The sequence below is a fragment of the Rhinolophus ferrumequinum genome, chromosome X (assembly GCF_004115265.2).
Source record: "Rhinolophus ferrumequinum isolate MPI-CBG mRhiFer1 chromosome X, mRhiFer1_v1.p, whole genome shotgun sequence".
NCBI classification, from domain to species: domain Eukaryota; kingdom Metazoa; phylum Chordata; class Mammalia; order Chiroptera; family Rhinolophidae; genus Rhinolophus; species Rhinolophus ferrumequinum.
Window position 1 is genome coordinate 113272541 of NC_046284.1, and position 20758 is coordinate 113293298.

General features: G+C 43.7%; 1 protein-coding gene across 4 annotated transcripts in view; it reads right to left on the reverse strand.

The window, feature by feature from the left end:
- Positions 1 to 20758, reverse strand: part of NHS (NHS actin remodeling regulator) — a 347739-nt gene that overhangs the window by 81841 nt on the left and 245140 nt on the right. The window contains exon 1 of one of the 4 annotated variants that reach the window (XM_033116721.1): positions 13872 to 14179. The exons of 2 other annotated variants lie outside the window; for them this stretch is intronic. In XM_033116721.1, coding sequence (XP_032972612.1) covers positions 13872 to 13905 — 34 coding nt within the window. In that variant the 5' untranslated portion in view covers positions 13906 to 14179. Of the gene's footprint in view, positions 1 to 13871; positions 14180 to 20758 lie in introns of those variants that run through there. One more of the 4 variants, XM_033116729.1, reaches the window with a different exon arrangement.

The window sequence follows — 20758 nt, forward strand, 5'->3', positions numbered from 1 at the left end:
AAATTAAGGGGATGGGGAAGGATGCTAGCATGAAATGTCTCTTTACTGTGTGCTGGCCATTACACCATAATCTCATTTAATCCTCACAATAGCCCTATGCCTTAAGTATTACTCCTGTTTTATGGTTGAGAAAATTGATGCTTAGAGAGGTTAAGTAACTTGCCTAAGGCCATCTGGCCAACAAGTTGTGGAGATAGAGTTTGAACTCAGAGCTGTCTGATGCTAAGGTTCATGCCCTTCCACCTCACCACACTGCCTTTTGGACAGCTGTTTGCCATCTTTTTCTGACATGACCCTCACGCTAGATAGCATTTACATGGATAACTCATTTTCATGGCCATGGGCAATTCCCACCCCTTGCTCTCCCACTTACAAAGGCTGTATGAATGCAAGTGACAGTTACTTTATTAGTGGAACTCCAAATCCATTTTAATTTATATATTACAAATTTGCAACTAAGGGTGCTTGGTTATTGTGGTAGATTTCAAAAATAGCCACAGTACTTTTCAGCTCTTCCCATCAAGAGTGTCACTTGATTTGGCCAAAAGAATGTGGCAGAACTGACATTATACTTGTCCTGAGCCTGGGCTTAAGAAGCCTTGCAGCTTCTACTTTTGCTTGTCTTGGTACTCACCCATGCTACGTCAGTCTATTAAGAAGGCTGGGCTAGTCTGTTAGATAATGAGATATATGTGGCCCAGTTACCCCCTCAAGCTGGCCCATAGCCTGCTAACCACTAGACATGTCAGTGAGGCCACCCTAGGTCATTCGACCCCAGCTGAGCAACTACAGACACATAAGCAAGCCCTGCAGAGCTCAACTGAGCCAGCCCAGACCAGAACAACCACCCACTAATTTTTTTTTTTTTTAACTTTTATTTATTTTAAGTGTGTTTTTCCAGGACCCATCAGCTCCAAGTCAAGCAGTTATTTCAATATAGTTGTTCAGGGTGCAGATCACAATGGCCCATGTGGGGATCGAACCGGCAACTTGCTGTTAAGAGCACCGCGCTCTAACCAACTGAGCCAACCGGCTGCCCCCCAACCCACTAAATTTTTAAGCCACTAAATATTGGGGTGATCTGTTACACAGAAAAGGCTAACTGATGAAGTTCTTTAAAATAAATTTCTAGCCACACGTCAAAACAGATACTAACGGTTGAGAATTATTGAGCACAGATACCATAAATTAAAGCCTTCTTAGAAACAAAATAAGTCCTTTTCGATGGCTCCAAATACTCATAGCTCAAAGTCTTCTCATAATCTCAATTATGCCCCATTAAAGTGCCAGTTCAGAGAGGCTTCCTATGGATAGCCTTCAGTCCCAGAAGCCCATCTCCCTTCCTCCAATTCTGGGCTTATCAGGCTGATGTTAGGTCACGTGGTTTAAGGAAAAGAATCACCAAGATGCGTGGCCCAGAGCCACCCTCAAGAGACAATGGGGGGGGGGGGTGTGGGGAAGAGACACAACCACAATGGAAGGAAGAGAAAGAGAGATGATTAAAGACTACAAATGCCAATGCATAACCCCAGAAACCCTTCAGGGAAATAGAGGAGTAAGGTCATGGAACAAGAACTACCCTGTGTTAGGACGTGGTGTCAGTTTTGTCATATTCAACAATGATCACGGCTGTCTTAAGAAGATGGAGCATCCAAAGACACAGGTGGGAGGGGTCAAAGAGATGTCCACCCTCCCCTTCCTACACACTTGGGAAACTTACAAATGGAAACCCTCAAAAGAAAGAAAGGAATAATTACAAACTAAATTAGGGCCAAATGAACTATCTGAGAAAGGAAAAACTAATTGTTACAACTAAATACTGCTCAACCTTGGCTGTACATTGCAATTTCAACATAGTGAAATCAACTCTTGCACTCTTAATCATGACATTAATTACTAACTTTACTTAATAGGAAAAAATGTTCAGCATTTGGAATTCCCACCAGTTTTGACAAAAGCCATTTCTTTTGAAGCAAATGTTGGTGAGTAACATATTAGTTGATTCTTCAGCTATCGTAGCATGTAGATAGTTGGGTTTCTTTTTTTTTCTTTTCTTATTTTCTTAGTAAATCTGGGAACCTTTGAACTTTGAATAATTTATTTTTTCTTTCTCTCAGTGCCCTTTAGTTTTACAAACACAAAAAATAATTACAGAGGCAGTATTTACATGTATATGTCTATGGCTTTTTCATTTGGCATTTACAATGCTAAGTGAATGAATTAATTTAGTTCATTTTACTTCTTGGGAAAAAGTATATGTAATGAAAGGGGGTACCTTTTAGTTGACTCTGGCAAGGTTTTATAAGGAGCATATAAAGGAGGAGAGAGAAAGAACCCTTCTTTGTAGTCCTGAAAAAATATATTGGTCGGTACCCTAAACAATTTTTCTACATTTGTGGTTAAACACGTACTAATTATGTTCCAGAAATGGGGATGTTTTACTGAGAAACTTTATGAGTTAAAGAAAAACCCTCTCTATACCAGTGTTTGCCGTTATTCCAAGTTCAGGCTCTGAATTTGCTTCCTAACAGCTTTTTCCAGTCTAAGACTGTGGCCAGGACACTGAATTTGGGCTATAGGCTGGGACCTCCATTAGTTGCTTTCCAGTTAGAATTAGAAATGAAACTAGAAATCCAGGTTAGAGTTAATATTAAAATAGGATTATGTGCCCATTTGGGAGGGGTTTCTTCATTTAAGGATAGGGTGAAGTCGAACAACGGAAAGAAAAATGACCAGAAGGGAGAATCAATAGTCCCTATGATGTACCAGAAGCTACACTAGAGAAGCCAGGTAAAGAAGGCTACCCTAACTTGTCAGAAGCCCTTTATCCATGTTTTACCACCTGGAGAGTGACATGGAGGAGAAACAAGAGATGGTTTGGCCATCGACAAAATAAAGAGGCAACCAACTGAATGGGAGAAGATTTTTGCAAACAGTGCCTCCGATAAGGGGCTAATATCCAAAATATACAAGGAACTCATGAAACTCAACAACAAAAAAAACCAAACAATCCAATTACAAAATGGGCAGAGGACCTGAAGAGACATTTTTCCAAAGAGGACATACAAATGGCAAATAGACATATGAAAAGATGCTCAACATCACTAATCATCAGAGAAATGCAAAAAAAAACCACAATGAGGTATCACCTCACCCCAGTAAGGATGGCTATCATCAACAAGACAAATAGTAACAAGTGTTGGAGAGGCTGTGGAGAAAAAGGAACCCTCATACACTGTTGGTGGGAATGCAGACTGGTGCAGCCGCTATGGAAGGCAGTGTGGAAGTTCCTCAAAAAATTACGAATAGAATTACCATGTGACCCAGCAATCCCTCTCCTGGGTATCTACCCAGAAAATCTGAAAACATTTATACATAAAGACACGTGTGCTCCAATGTTCATTGTAGCTTTGTTTATGGTGGCCAAGATGTGGAAACAACCAAAATGTCCTTTGATAGATGACTGGATAAAGAAGTTGTGGTATATATACACAATGGAATACTATTCAGCGGTAAGAAAAGATGATATAGGAACATTTGTGACAACATGGATGGATCTTGAGAGTATAATGCTAAGCGAAATAAGCCAGACAGAAAAAGCAGAGAACCATATGATTTCACTGATATGTGGTATATAAACGAAAAACAACAAAAGAACAAAACAAACAAATGAGAAACAAAAACTCATAGACACAGGCAATAGTTTAGTGGTTACCAGAGGGTAAGGGGGGTGGGGGGTGGGAGATGAGGGTAAGGGGGATCAAATATATGGTGATGGAAGGAGAACTGACTCTGGTGGTGAACACACAATGGGATTTATAGATGATGTAATACAGAACTGTACACCTGAAATCTATGTAATTTTACTAACAATTGTCACCCCAATAAATTAAAAAAAAAAATTCAAAACAGAAAAAAAAAAAGAGAGATGGTTTGGCCTGTTCTTGAAGGGTTTTGGTAAAAGAAGCAAGGCGAAGCAGTGGGAAGTTTCCAAAGAATAATTTCATAATAAATAGATCATATGTTAGAAAGTTGCTTTGCACCTAGGAGCTCTTATAACCCTTCATATGTCTTAATAAACTTAAGATTTTTTAAAATTGATTTTTTTTTTTAATGGAGAGACAACAGATGGCTCCCGTGTTCATTTGTCTCAGAAAGGGGACGGTTTTAGGATCACAAATATGCAAATGTCAGTGGAATTTGTAAGAATGAATCTTTCTGGCTTCCCGGGAAGATGACCTGATGATGATGCTGGTAGAACCCTGAGAAAGCCGAGGGAAGGACCCATCTGAGGTCCTCCTGTCCACTCCAGTGATTCTGGGCTATTGCTCTGTGTCTGTAGCATGAGGCTTCCTTCCCCCTCCCTCAGGCTGTCGGCAGTAAGCCACATAACTGAAGCTGCAGGATGAAGGGGTTTGATACAGTCAGTCTCCAGCCTCGGAGTATTCCAAAGTTCATGTGTAAGTTTTTCTTTTTAATTCGGGACACATTTTCCCATGGGAAAAAAGTTACAAATGGCATTTAGAGTTCCAGGTTTGCCCATTAAGGCTTACTTCCTCCACAATATTGCTGGAGAAATGTGTATTTGCAATGCACAAGAGTGGGAAACAATACTGATATCATGGTAGTGAATAAACGTTCATATAACTCAAGAAGATAGTTTCAGAAATTAATCTTAAATGCCAGTGCCCAAGGAAATACAAGAAAAACTAGAGAAAGAGTAGTGGGCTGATGGGGACCTGGTGGTCTACAACTGGAATGTCTGTCTCTGAGGATTAATGACACTGGCTCTTTGCTATGCCTAATATTACTGGAAAGATTCTCTCATTCCAAAAAATAGTGCTTTTGAGTATCTAAAATCCACTAGGCACTATTATAGCAGAGATGGAAGACCTAGTCCCTACTCTGAAGGAGCCCATAGAATTGCCAACTAGAAAGACACTGTACATGATTTTCAGAGGGACTTTACATGTTCTTCCAGGATACACTGTGTTGTGCCTGGGGGTTTAGGAAGCCACAGGATAGATGTGGAGTAATCTGCCTGGACCACTAGTTTTACTCAATAATTGTTTGGGGGGAGATTATTTTATATTAAATAATGTACAAAATAGTGCTAATTTTGTAAGAATTTTAGGATGACACGTATGATTACAAAGAAATCTTGGCCGGCCCAGTGGCTCAGGTGGTTGGAGCGCCATGCTCCTGTTGCGGGGTCAGTTCCCACATGGGCCAGGGAGCTGCGCCCTCTACAGCTAAGACTGTGAACAACGGCTCTCCCTGGAGCTGGGCTGCGGTGAGCAGCCGGAGGTGGACGTGAGCTGCCACAGGCTGCTGCTGTGTGCTGCCGTGAGTGGCCGGCAGCCAGCGAAAGCTGCCATGAGCTGCTGTGAGCAGCCGACTGACTGACTACCTCAGCTGGGGGTGGGGGGGGGGAGCGCAAAGGCTCATAACATCAGCATGGGTCAGGGAGCTGTGTCCTACACAACGAGACTGAGAAAACAACGGCTTGAACCAGAGTGGTGGGGGGAAAAAAATCTTAAAATCTATGGAAGGCTGTTATGGGCCATACCCAACTCTACCCCTCTCCATCTCCACCCTCTGGCTCAGATCCCCTTACGGGTACTAGTTCATCTTCTGTTCTTGGAAACACTACTAAAATATAGGCATGCACAGCACATGGGCTATGAAAAGGGAGATGTCGAAATCATCCTGGGCGATTTCAGGAAAGGCTTCTCAAGGAAGGTGAAGGCTTCTCAACCAAGGCTCCCAAACTGGCCAGGTGAAACAGGTTACAAAAGCATTCTAGAGAGGGAACAGTGAACATAGGCCTGGAAGTGTGTGAGAGAGCATGGTGTGATGAGCAAATGTAACCAATTTTGCATGACTGAAACACTCAGCTGGTATAGGGAATTTCAGAGCCACATACATGCATTATCATCTCAAAGGACAAGAAAGAAGGCCGAGTCCAAGAGTTCTCTGTCCTAGCCAACAGGTGGTGCTGTTGGCCCAGGGCAGCTTGGTGATTATCCAGAGCAAGTGGCCTTGGACATTTTTGGAAAGCAGATGGTGATATGAGGATGGCCAAGTATGGAAGAGAGACATTTAAATATTATGTTTGGAGTTACAAAAACTCCAAAGGAAGAGCTGTAATCGTATCTGCTACTTGTTATTTTGCCCTGAAACTTTGAATGAGATGAAGTATAATCCCTGCAAGCACCTTCACCAGGATGCTGAAGTTAAGAAATTAAAGGACAAACCATCCTCTTTCTCACCACTGAAAAACACCACCTCTTCATGCTGAACTGCCAACCCATCCAAGCAGCGGTGTGGGAAATTCTGCATTGTAACTTCTTGACCTGCCACAACCTCCAGCACTTGTTAATCCATCACCTTTTATGATCCCAGAGACATTTATAACTCTCTCCTAGGAAATGAATATTTGAACAGTATGTCATTGATAAACAATGCTGGGTAATAAATATATCAGTTACAGGCAGTCAAGTTAATTAGCAAAATGTTCTAGAATCATGATAGGAATTGAGAGAAAGCAAATGGCCTTACCTACCTTCTTCTGTTTTCTCATTGGTTCTGCCCCTGGTCTGACACCTTTTGGCTCACAGTCTCATATTTTGGCGGGGGACATCTCTGCAGATTGGTTCTTGCTCCTTTAAATCAAAACTAAGTTTCCTTCTGCTTTGGATGATCTAAGATGAGACTGTTGCATAGGCCATAGCACATCTTTTAACTCTTAACCTGTATGATAACCTAAAAACACCACCCCTATGTTTAGTTTAGGGTCATTATTTTCAAACCCTTGCAAGCAGTGGAACCTCAAGGTACAAAGCCCAGGTTTGGGGATCAGATAGAATTGGACCCATGTCCTGGATCTACAACATCCAAGCTGTAATCTTGGGCAAGTCATATACGTAAATACTCCAAGCCTCATTTTCCTCATCTGTGGAATGAGCACAATAATTGTGCAATATGAACTATGACAGAGCAGTTAGCTGAGCACATAATAAGGGGTCATTAAATGACTTTTCATATTAATGTCCTGGCTTTCCCCAACTACTGGGCCCAAATCTCCTCAGCCCCAATGTCAATGGACAAGCCCCTCTCAAACACATTATAGTCATTATTTATGATGCCAAAGTACTTAGTCTTCTATTTTATCTCCCAAACTTTAGAAGAAATGCGTTTCATTGCTTCTTTCCAGAGACACCTTTTTCCTTTGTGACCTGAATGAAACCACTGGAGGATAAACAGATTAGGAAAAAAAAATACCCTGAGTGAATATTTTTTGAAGTTGCTAAAATAAGACGTTGAAAACAAAGACCCAAGAGAGATGCTAACGTAAGCTATTGGTTTTATATTTACACCTTCACTCAAATATCTACCCACGACTGAAATTATAAATGAGTGTATGTTTTTAACCCTACTCCATTGTCCAATAGAACATCTTTTGATACTTGGTTGAATCTGCTTTCATTTGCCAGAGGTGAACTGATACTAACCAAAGTATACCAAGATACGAAAGATGAGGGTCAGCCTCAGAACAAGTAGGGTAAGATTAGAGGGAAAGAGTTTTAATTATCTGTGACAGATAGCATCATTTCCCTATGAAGAACCCTGAAGGTTTTGCTCACACACTTCCAATACCGTCTCCTGGTAATGATGATAACAACAACAAACATTTATTCAGCCTTATCACGTGCCAAGCACTGTGCTATGCACTTTATTTTCATTACATCATTCCATCTTCACAACAAGCCTATGAGATTTTACAGAAGAAACTACAGCTTACAGAGGTATATGTTTCTCCTGGCTAACAAATTCCTACCAATCCATCAAAGCCGAGCTCAAATCTCACTTCCTTCAGGAAGTTTCCCTCCCTTTTCCTCTTCACCTCCTCCACCCCCCATTCACTTTTTCTTTGATCATTATGGAGCCTGTTTTTTTTTTTAATAGACACACTTGGAGACACAGTCACACACCAGTTTTGTTTCATTGCTCTTTCACTGTGTGTGTGTTGGGTCTCTGGATGTGGTTGCAATACCTTAAAGGTAGGGGGAGTCCTCAGTTTTGCCCCAAATATAGGGCAGAATGTAGGGAGAGTCTGTACCTACAAAATATGATCCAGGACTAGACATCTATTAAATTGCAATGAATTGGATTTTTGCCCTTTACCACGTTTCAGATTTCATATCATATTTCCCCAAAAATAAGTCCTAGCATGATTTTTGAGGATGACATCCCCTGAACATAAGCCCTCATGCTTGTTTTGGAGCAAAACTTAATATAAGAGCTGGTCTTATTTTCGGGTAAACACAGTAGTTATTTTCTGCTTGATACTTTGGACCAAGGGCAGAGGAATGTCACTGTCCTACAGACAGCTCCAGCCACAAGAATGTTGTAGAACAGGAAAGGAAGTCATTTTTTATCATTGAACTCAAAAGATTCCCTTCTTGTATGAATCAAGGGTGTATCGTATCTCCCACTTATTTCTTCTGAGTCCATCAGTGGCTGGGACTGCCACCCTCCTATAAAAGGAGAGTAGACAAAGAGAAGCAAAATGCAATTTGGTGGCTAAGAACATTTTTCCCCAGCAGAAAATGGAGTGACTTTTAGCTTATCTGCTGTCACCTTGTTAATGTGATCATTGGTCTTCAAAATAAAATCTCTTCTCACCCATGATGTCTTTCGTGTAAAAAAAAATAAAAGAAGCAAGAAATGCCAAGAGGAGAGGGGCAGAAGGGGAAAAATAAAAGGCTAATTCATGAAGAGAATCTATAAATCAACCTCTTTCCAAGGAAAACCACTCGATACACAATTATCTTAATTCTCCCAGGCGTCCATTTTCCTTGCTTTCCAAGTTAGGTGTGGAAAGTACTAGAAACCCATGGTCCTTGTCATCATCCCTGGCTTACAGAGTAGGAGCTACAGGTCTGTGTTAGTCGGGATGAGTAATTTATCGTTCATTTAAGCCAAGGGCTCTGTGGCTATTGATGTGTGCCCCTGGCCTGTTCTCAAGCACATCCTTATTTTCAAATTAATCATCCAGCTCTAACTTACTGGTGAAGGTTTCCAGGGATAAAAACTTAGACGGAAGAAAGATCCTAGTTGTTAATAGCCAAATGCCATCTATTGCAAGCATAACACAAAAACGAGGCAGTGAGAGAAGAGTGATTTACTTTATCTTGAAGAATAGTCAAAATTTTCTCTTTGCTTCACTGTAGGGTGGGGCAAGAAAGCAGTAAAGATGGCATTCCTGGGAGACCTGAGTTCGTCAAGGCTGAGGAAACGTTTGCATTTTCCCCTTATTGGAGTTTGACATTTGGCCTCTAGATGCTGAAGAGCCAGTCCTGTGTTTCAGTTGTGAGAGGACATGGCTGAGATTAATCCCCTTCTGCATCTCCTTTCTGTCATTTAGGGAGCCAGCGGTTGTCACCACACTCACGGTCCATGACTTATAGCTACATGTAAGGCCAGCATCCCTCAGGAGAGTGGAGTTTCTCAGGATTCCTACTGACCCAAACAGAAGCACACAGGAAGGAGGGAGCCATGCTGCCCAACAGAGTATTCAGAAGCACAGGTGGGCTTCAGAGACTAGAAGAGTCTTCCCTGAACACAGACAAGTAACCTCCAAATAAATTTACATACAGATGGCTTGTATGGGATAGAATGTGGGCAGCAGATTAGAGTTGCTTATAGCTTCTTGCAGCCTCATCTCATTCTAATCTTACCATCTCCTCTACCTCCCCACCCACCAGACCGAGAGAAGGCAAGAATCAATGCAAAGCAAGTAGCCTTTAATTTTCTGAAAAATATTGTCTCTATAGAATATGTTTCCCTTGGTTTTAGAGACCAGGTAGTTTTTTCGTTTGTTTTTGTTTTTAGTTTTGAATATCATCAGAGTGAGGTCATTCCATTGTGTTCTAAAAAATAAAACAAGACAAAACCAAAGAAGAAAAGAAAAACCCCACAAACTAAAATCCACCTAAACCTTGATATACATTAACCTATTTATCCTACCAGACTCAGTTCAAAAATCCCCTCCTCCACTGGCCTCACTTGGCTTGCCACCCCACCCCACGAGGGAGAGTTGGGCCCTCCTTCGTGTGGATGGGCCCTGAGGTAATGTGTCCAGCCTTTCTGGTGCTCATGGGTCAGTATCCTCCTCTCAGTCATGTCTGATGCCCAGAGCCCAGCAGGGAGATGCAGCTCCAAACAGTTTAGTTCCCCCAATGCCACCTCCTTCAAGGCCCATGGCAAGCAGTCAGGGCCCTAAAGAGTGGGAAGTGACACAGTTGGGTAGTGAGGAAAGAGGCCAGGTCTGAGACAGAGCAGCCCAAATGTTCTATTGAGGAACATTCCACAAGAGACAGAGACTAAAAAACTTCAGAGGAATTTCTCAGTGGTGAGGTTTTGTGTTGTGCTGAGTTTTTTCCTGGCTCACCTCGGCATGCTCAATCCAGTGTAACATTTGGCTTCATGCCCTCCCCTAGGCACACTGTTGGTATTTTCATGTCCCATCTGCCAGTGCCTCTGGAGGACATTAGGATAAGTGGGTTGATCCAGAAAGGACACCCACTGTTCTGGCCCTCTGCCTAAGACATACAAACGGAGAGCAGTTTCCCAGCCACAAAGCTTTTGCCTGTGCCAAAGGCATATCATTTTAAATATGAGTATTATTCATAGCTACTATAGACTGAGCAGCTACTAGGTGAACTATGCTAAGTCCTTTTGCCTGCATTCTTGCATTTCATTCTCATTTAAAGAATACATAAGGCAGATATCATCTTCATTTTAGAAATGAGGAATTTGCAATCCCGTAACTTTCCCCTAGTCATACATCTCATAAATGATAGAGCAAGAATTCAAACCCAGATCTGGCAGACACCAAAGTCCATTTTCCCAACACCATGCAGCCTCTCTAAAACCTAACTATCTACAGGATGAAATCCATAACAATAAGCCCACACAGTAAAGCCACTGGAAATTACCAAAGCTGTACTCTGAGGTAAATTTATAGTTCTCAAGTCTCATATTTATTCTTTAAACTAAGCATTCAACTTAAGAAATAGGAAAAAACAAGTTTAAAATCTCAAGTTATTGAATATAAAAATCAGATAAATTAATTAAAAATGGAAAACACCAATAAAATGGACAAAACAGACTTTGCCATGAGATGGCGGCAGCCTACACTTTGCTCCCTCTGAATGTGGCATTCCCAGGAATGAACTAAGGGACCTGAGCTGACATTTATACTGATATGAAAGCTTTGCTTCTGGGAAATATGGATGCCCAGAGATGTGGGCGTAAATAATGGCAGGAGATGTTGGGCTCCCTGGCTCCTGTCTATGGGTTGGCATAAGTGTGTGGGCACCGAGAGCTTCCCTGATCAGCTTAAGTGGTTCTCATACCTGCACAACCACCAGGACAGTGTTGTAGGCTGGATGCAACAGGAGCCTGAAGCTAGACCCACACTCCACTTTTCCTGAAGACCACACTAACCCTTTCATGTCTACCCACCTATAGTCTATCAGGTACTTGGCTGTGCCTGCCTCCAGGTTGCAGAAATTCGGCAGGGGCTGAGGAAGAAAGAAAGCAGAGCTTTATTTTCCCCTGAATCATTCCTATGCTTATAAGGAAATCGTATGAAACAATTGTTCCATGGCTTTAAATCTAGTAAATAAAACTCCCTTTGAGACTCCAGTTTGAAAGATGGTGAAGATCAGAGTAACTACATTGTTTATGTAGTAAACACACACCCAAAACTATAACATTTTTATAATGAAACCTGGTGTAATAAAATTTGTGTTGAGGCAAAAAGCAGCCATTTTCCCCTCTGCTTTTATTGTGCTGAACGCAATATCTGCCAAGTCCTACTTGGAGGCATCTTTGATTAAGGGTCAGGTTTCCCCACTTGTGCGCTGTCCAGAGTTGGCAGGGGGCCATGACCTTGCCAACAGTCATGCCAGAAGATGGCCAAACTCAAAGTGCCAGCAGCTCCATGAAGTTTGAGCCCTCTGCCACATAATTCTGCAGCCTTTCCTATCGCTCCCTGGTCTGCCAGCCACCCCCAGGCCTTGGATCTCCAACTCTCCAAGGTAAACTGGGTTAAGGCATTCTGAAGACTTTGTCTCCATCTTTCTCCTTGAGCTTACACTGGAAACTTCTGGCAGGTACCTAAAGGGGCCTTATTTTTTTGGTACTCCTTCCCATCACGTAGTCCTTCAGGCCTGATCAATACTACCTGGCCGTTGGACACTCTCCCCTGAATCCACTGATCCTTAAGAAAATGTGTGGACTTAGGTCCTTAATGGTCTCACTCAGTTCCCTGAGGGAAGTTGGGGGGTTAGAGTGGGATTAGAGTTCTTACTTCTACCTTTAGTCAGTGATTTTAAACGCAGTCAATGATTTCAACATTGGAATCCACCTGGGAAGCTTTTCATAAAATGCACTGATGTACTGGTCCATCCCCAGACGTTCTGATTGAACTGTTCTGAGGTGTGGCCTGCATATCAAATAATGGCTATTCATTGTAAGTATATAGGATATTAGGGATTTCGATTTGAACAACTTCACTCCCAAATTCGGAAACTACAATGCCTGGAAGAAACTGACAGGGTTCAGTGGTACCCGCCAGAAGCTGCCTGGTCCACAGGCATGTTTCCTTCCCTCCTAAGGGATCTCAGGTAACAAAGTGGGCCAAACCAGTGCATTCCCATCATCACACCCCGAAAAGCAACTCACGGGCGTGTTCTGAGATGGCAGGACAGAACAGCACTTTCATCCAGCAGGGCTGCGTATAACCGTATTGGGAGTGGTTAGGCCAACATGTGGCCCGTAGAGCGTGGCCATGCCATACATCAGTCCCCACAGAGACAATGGAGGCAAATGTGCAATAAGGGGGTTTAGCTGGGGCAAGGAGAGCAGGGACTTGAACACTCCCACTGCCCACCCTGTATGTGCTCAACATGACTGGGGGAGGGGTGGAGTCTATGGGAAAAAGGCCACTGTCCCTGACGTTCAGGAGCCTGAGTTAAAATGGAAGGACTAACCTGAATGCAAGGTGAATACTGCAAAGAGTTCAACACTTGTCAAACAGGGTTCAACTGTGTTGCTGACCTTCCGTGATAAAGGAACACCGTGAAAGAGGGTTTATAGGACTAAAGAAGTCAAGACAGGCTCCTAGATGGTTTAAGGCCATTTAAGACAGAATACAAAGTAGAAATTGGGAGACTTGGGTCTGGGGACTCCCAGTTCAGGGCTGTTTGGGCCCATAGGGAGATAAAGAAACTTCTCTGTGTAATCTCAGGGTGAGGGCAGGATACTGAGGAATTCCAAGAAGACAGGAGGGGGCGGGGTGCGGGAGGAGAAGAAAGGGCTAGGCAAGCAGGGCCCAGTGCGAGCTGGTGCAGGACACAGGCCTGAGTCTGCAGCGGCTCTTCCCAGCAGCCCTGGGCCCTGGAACCCGTACTTGGGCTACCCTCTGGGCCCTCTTGGAAGACATGCAAATGTCAGAGAGGAAGAGGAGGAGGGAGAAAGTCTTGTCCTCTCTGTCTTAAGTAGTCCAACACCTCAGAAGGAGCAAAGTTGCAAACATGGCCAGCCAGTATAAAGAACCCAAAGTCCCCAAAGCTTAGGAGCTGCTGACCCCAAACGTCAAGGTCATCCCTGCGGGTCAGGCATAGCCTCCCTTGCTCACGGCTGTTCCTGTGAAAGGGCTCACTTTCTTCAAAAACCAGACCTCTCAGTCCCCCCAGAATAGGAAGCGGCTGCAGTGCAAGCCCCTCTCCAGTAGGCCTGGCCTCCTCCAACTCCCCTCCCCCTTTGTCTTGCCTGGAAATGCTGCAAACCCCAAATACCTGCATTCTTGGGCATGCAGCAGGCGAGAGGCATGCTTGGATTCCCGCTCTGCTTCTTAAGGACAGGCCTTTTCTTTAATCCAAAGCCCTCTCGGAGTCCCAGAGAGCTGAAAGCTGATCTGCTTAAGTCGGCCAGCAGAGCAGGGGGGCGGGAGGGCGAAAGAGGGCAACCTTCTGTGAGAAGGGTGGCAGATTTTCACACAACATCTGTGCTGCCTCCGGGACTCCCCCCTGGAGGGGGAGATGGTCTCACCCAAGTGCTGGGCCAGCCACTAATCCCTCCGGGGTTCACTTGAATGGCAAATCAGGACTCCAGGGCAGCCTCAGACACACCCAGTCTCCAGAGGAGGGGCTTAGCACTTTCCTTTTCCAGCCCTGAAGGAGTTTAGAATGCAGTGGTACTTTGTTTTTTACAGCCTAGCTGCTCCAAGGGCAATAGGCCAGGGGGTCAGCCATTACCTGGGAGTTTGTTGGAAATGCAGACTCTCAGGCCTCGCCAGCTGGAAAGCTCTGCCAAGTGCCACGTGGTTATGGAAACCGTGAGCACGCTGCCAGACACAAGAAGCTGGGCAAATACTAAAACCCAGGGAGCCACAGCAGCCCAGCCCTATGCCAACTGTCCAGTCATGAGAAGGAATACATCCCATTCCATCTCCCCATGGCTGCCTCACATTGCCACCCATTCTTCTCACCAGGCTGGGGTTGGTTCACTTGGCTGTGAAATTTCAGGTCAGTGTGAGGTTGAACTCTTCAACAGGCCTGCAAATATTTGCACACACACTGAAAGGATGTTTCACACAACTGGAGTTTGCTCTTTGCAGGTTGCAAGGTTGCAAATCAATTTCTGATCCCCTCCTACCCCCAACACACACACCACCTGTATCAACATGCTAGACTCTGGCGATGCCAATAACAACAGTAATAGTACATGGCAAGAATCCTCAAGCCTCTTCACAAACATCAACCATCCTGAAGCCTATTCAGATCGTCCTCTTGGCAAGAAAGGGAGAATTTCGGGACTTCCACAGCTTTGTTCTAATAGCCTTCATGTCATCAAGGCACATGCTTTACCTCCCACCTGAACCCAGCAACTGAATTCATGTGCAAAAGCTGGAAGGGTGGAGAGAAGGAAAGAATAGAAACCAATGGAAAGTCGGAGAAGAGCTTTTGTTTTGCAGTCTAGAGAGAACATTGAAATAACTAATAGTGAGGTAGATGGACTTGCTTTGTTCTCACACAGTCCCCAGGTCTCTGCTGATGGTATCAGTTCCCTACATTCGATGCTTCTGCTCCTTAATCATGTGGAGCAAGAGCCAGAATGGGTGACATCATTTCTGAAGATGAACTGAATGGCGCTGAGGTTCTGGGATGCATTAAGACAGCCCAAATCAACAGAAAGTCTGGCTGGAACCTTGGGGAAGTGACCCAGACGGAATCTTCAGCCTTCCACGCATCTGTTAGTGGCATCAGTGGATGGCACGGCAATTGCCTAAAACACTGTACATTGCAGTGCTCTCGCCTAACAGTCCCCTCCCATTAGCAGAGTGTCAGGGCCCTGCCTGAGGGAGGAAATCAAAGGACTAGAGAGAAGGTGGAGGGAAAGCCAGCCAGCGATGAACAGAGGAAAGAGAAAGCAAAGAGGGTGGCCCTGGGCTTTACTGGGATTTGTGTGGGCTCTTTAAAGCAATCATGGTGGGCTCTTGAGTAGAAAACCAAGCTAAAACAGTATTTAAAAATCTTCTTGGGATCCCCAGTCTTGCCTCAAACAACAATCACTCATAAAAAGACTCTCATGAATGGAAGGAAATGATGCCATTGTTTTATTTTCTATGGGAAGTCGTAATAGTTTTTAAAAGGTTAATCTCCTTCTCGGTCCTGTTTTTTCCCTTCCAGTGACCCCAAGCTGAAAAGGAAAAATATTTGCACTTGGTGTTTAAAAACCACAGTGAATTAGCTTTTGTTGTTCATGGCAAGTCCACTATTTAGCTGCCCAGAATCAAACCAGATGTCAGGGAAGAAAGCAGGCCCGCATCCTGTGAACTTGCCTTTTACCTTTGCAGAAGGGCTAAGGGGAAGGCTGGGCTGAGAAGACAAAATGGAGGGAGTTTGGTGGTCAACAAACCTGATGTGTGGTTTTGATGCAACCGCTGGTTAGCTCTTTGTGGGGTGCTGCCTGTGAGATTAGACAGCAACAGCTCTGGGAACCTGGATGCACAATGTCTCTTGACTTCCAGAAGTTTCTTCTGTGGACACTAGGCCAGCAGCACTATTCCCATTAGGTGGCAGAGACCAAGGCGAGCAATAGAGAAGGACGGAAAAGAGAATTAGGAGACAGAAACAATACAAAAAGAGGTCAGCAGGACTCACTGGAACACTAAATGTATCAGAGAAGGGGAAAAAAAAACTAAAAGCAAAAACAACAACAAAAAAACCCAATATATTTTCTTTCTGTGGCCTTCTGGGAGAGTATGAGGAGTAGATTATTATTCAGTCTTGTTTTTCTTTAGCACACCACCCACAACTCACACCTTAAATTAGCCCCTCCCCCCAAAAAAAAGTTCCTATAGGGCCTAGTCTATTTCTCACTGTTTCCTAAATCTAGCAGCATAAGAGAGCAGGAAGTCCTCTTTATACTGAGACACTTGTTAAGCATTCAACCAATATTTACCAAGCCCCTACTCTGGTAAGATATTTGGGTGATACCAGAAGGCCTTGGTTCCTATTCCTGCCTATGAGAAGTTTACAGCTTATTGGGTAAGATAGGCATGTTTACAACAACAGTGATAAGTACCATTTTTTCAAAATGTAATGATGTGCCCATGATTGTGCTTGCTATATAGAATGTTATTTAATCCTTACAATAACCCTGTGCAGTATGTTTTATTATTCCCATTTTACAGATGAGGAAACTGAGGCCGAGAAAGTTTGAGGAACTTCATCAAGATCATATAGCTATTAAGCTAGTAGGAGCTTTTGCTTCTATCAGTGATGAAGCCCAAGTGCCTAGAATACTGCCTGGCACCTAGTAGGTACTCAATAAGTATTTACTGAATGAAGAAAGCTGCTGGGGGTACAGGGAAAGGCTGTCTGAAGCATTGGAGGGACATAGTAGATTAATACTTCTGAGCACGGAGACTGGGAAGCATTAATTAAATTCAAAGTTTGGTCAAATACCCTGTTTTGGAAAGCTCCATAGCAACTCAGTGCCTCACAAGAGTCTCACTTTTCCCACCCAGACAGACCTTTACACTTCGCCACACACATACAAAAAAATGTAAAGATACAGTTTGCTTAAAAAGTTCTAAGAGTCAGCATGGTATGCTGAACTTCAAGAAATTCTGCCAAAAGCTGTGGATCCTTTTACTTAAATCTCTGCTTCTTAGTGTCTTTGACAGATTGTGTGGTTTATTCCTGAACTTAAATCAATAAATGTTTACTAAAAGACCTAGGGAAGGAAATAAAGATGATGAGCTAGAGTGAGTGGTTCCCATTGGTCAAAGAACTGGCTGCATTAATATTACCAAGGATCCACTTAGGAAAACTACAGTATCTCAGGCCTCACCCTAGACCCATTATATCAGAATCTCTGGATGTAGGACCTGGGAATCTGTTTTTTTAAAGTTGCCCAGGTAATTCTAATGTACAGTCAGGTTTGGAACTGTTCTCAAATGCCCCCTCCTCCAATTCTCTCTTAGGTTGGGTTCCTTAAAAGCAAAGTCTAAGATGGCGATTTTTGTTCAAGTGATGTATGGAGGGGATGCTCTCAGTAGAAAGGACACGAGGAAAGCAGGATGCAGCGGGGGGAGGGATTAAGTACGGATGTGGCCTCATCTGGAGATCTGGTTCAGCCTGATCCCGCAGGGAGTTCTGGAGTACAAATTGCACCACAGAGCTGGTCTCACCTTGAGGCAAGATGGTTGGTGGGGCTAGTATTTGGCAGATAGCAATTCTCTGGGGAAGGGGCAGCCAACACCCACAGCAGGTGGAGGAGGGGTACCCCAGCTGGTAAAAGAGATATAGGCAGGGCACCAACAGCATCCACTACCAACTCCAACCTACAGGGCCGTATTGGAATCGGCCCCAGTACTTTTGTGGCTTTGCTCTCCACTGAAGTCTTAATGTCTACATTCCCTTTGCTGACTTGGCCTGAGTTGACCTTTTACAGATGGGTCTTGGAGAAGAGTTTAACCTGTAGGTAGGAAGGCTTTCACAATCCGATATGGTATTTTCAGTGACCAGGGACACTGAGCTGGCACACCAGATTACCAGTGCATCGGCTGGGGTTAAACATCTGCATGCTAAATTGTGCCAGGAGTTGGCCCAAAGTCAGAGTCCCAGAACCCTTCCCATGAGCTCCAGCCATATTCACTCATATGCTCCATAACAAGTGACGCAGGGAATCTGGCCACCTGGAGGTCCATATACTCTTTCTTCTCCCTTGACAAATCAAGATGCAGGCCACTGAACTTCCTTTGGCTCATTCTCAATGACTCCTAAATAGGTCAAATCACTTTGGAGACTGGCCAAAAGCTAATTTCGTATTCATCACTGACCTGTTTTTCCTTTGGCATTTTAGGAAAAATTTGAGTAAACGCCTTTTCCCCTTGTTTGTCTAAGTCTCCATCCTCTGGAGCAAAATTTGCAGCCCAGGCTACTTTGATTTATTCAGAGCTACTGCTACTTATCAATGGATTGCTACCCAAGCTTGCTTGCTGCCTATCTGCTGGATTCCTGTACATATGTGCACATGGATGGAAAATTAAAGGCCCAGCAAGCCCTGGCTGGAGCTGCCTTGGCCTACGGCAGTTCCAGCCCCAACCAGGCTTAATGCCAGGGTCCGCTGATGCAGTCCTTACCACATGGTCAAGAAATGGGGAGCATCAATGATAAAGTACACCCTAGTTCCTCATCTGTCAGTTGCTTTTCATTAGGAGCTTAGGCAGGTATAGTTTATATAGCACTCCATCCTCCTACACAGCCCCACAGCTGCTCACTCTCTGTTCTCATGAAGGAAGTGCCACCATTTTGGTTTCTTATATCAGAGCGGACACCCAGGAAAGGAAGCAGAAAAGGGAGTGAGGACTGAGGAGTGCTGAATAAAGGGAACAATATGCTTTCCTTTTGTGGTTTATTCACATCCAAGAGGAAGCTCAACACTTCCAATCACTCAAAGTCTGGAGCTAAAAAAACAAAACAAAACAAAACAAAACAAAACAAAACAAAACAAAACAAAAAACTCAGGCCTGGTTCAACTGTCTCTCCAGAAGTTGCTCTGTAGTAATGCTTTTATTTAACTGTAAGACGTCAATCCTCCTCTCTATCTCACCCCACATTTCATTGTTTGTTTTGTTTTGAGACATTTAGTTGTTTTTCCTTTTCCTTCAGACACTGAGAAATATCTGCAGATGAGTCTGCACGGCAATCTGGCCCTGCCAGAAGAACAGACGTTGTGATACTAATAGGGTTCTCCCTACTCTTCCCACTAAATGTGAATCCATTATGTAATGGAAGTTTCCTCATGGTAATAATATAATAATGATAATATTAACGTTCTCTTAATTGAGCAGATATTTATTGAGCACCTACTACGTGCCAGGCATTGTTTTAAATATTGTATATATACCGTTTCAGTTCATTCTCACAACAATTCTGTGAGGTAGGTACCAGTATTACGTCCATTTTACAGATCAGGAAACTGAGGTGCAGAGAGGTTACATCACTTGTCCAGGGCATTGAAGGTGGTAAATGGTACAGCTTGGGCTCCTAACTACTATGCTAGGTTACCCCAATAATTCAGGTTAGGGAACTCATTATTCTGCTTCAGCAAGCACAGACTCGCCATCTCCCATCACTCACATCCCAACCCCAAGTCAACAATAAGGCAAGACCAGGATGGAAATCCCAGCTACCCACAGGAAATAGTTATCACTTGCTTTGCTATGTTTCAGGAGGAACATTCATGTGCAGATGGAGGTGTGTATATGTGTGTGTACGTGTGTGTGTGTCCATGGGTGTGTGCATGCATGGATGACTACATATACTCTCTTATGCAATGCTCTTCCTTAAGCCTGGATAAGGGGTTTCCAGTCATAGTAAAATTGAAAACAAGACCCTAACCTCTCCACCTTGCATGGCTCCCCACTGTTATTTCCACAAACTGAGATGACAAAGGCACTAACGTACCCTTCTGGCAAGGCTGGGAACCCTTACCCTGGGCCTGAGCTGCTCCTCAGTACCAGAACCTTCCACTTGGCAGGGACTCCAGTTTTGGCAAGAACAATTATGAAGTACCTGGATCACCACAGGGAGTCCAAAGATAAATTCATACAAATGCAGATGTTTTGGGAGAAGGGGCCAGTGACTGTTGAGCCACAAGTAGAGCCGCTAAGCTCCCAATTAGGGACTCTGTGCCCTCCAAGGTGGCACTCCGTCTACCGCCAACCCCCTTGCCTTACTGACACAAAACCCCTCACTTTGACCCTTTTATCACCAAAGTCAAAAGGCCTGATAATGGTTAAGTGTTAGCCTTTCCTAAGGTATTCACATTTTAGTAGCAGTGACAGGCCTAATGATGAAAGGATAAGCCTGCAGTGGGAGAACTAGAGGTATCAGTCAGCAGGTGGAAGAGAATTTGAGCAGGAAAGGGATGGAGAAACCATTGGGTTTTCTATTTTCTCTAGTTCTAGAACTATCTAACACTTCACTTAAGATTTCTTGAGGATAGTAGTAAAAGCAAAACTACATTTTATCCAGAAAAGGGAAAGAACATTAAAATAGTCTTAAGAACAAGACCATTCAGGTACAGAGACAGCATTAGATGATCTGCAAGGCGCCTAATAGTTCTAACACTTTAACTTTTGTATTTCATCTTTTGATGACTCCGGCTC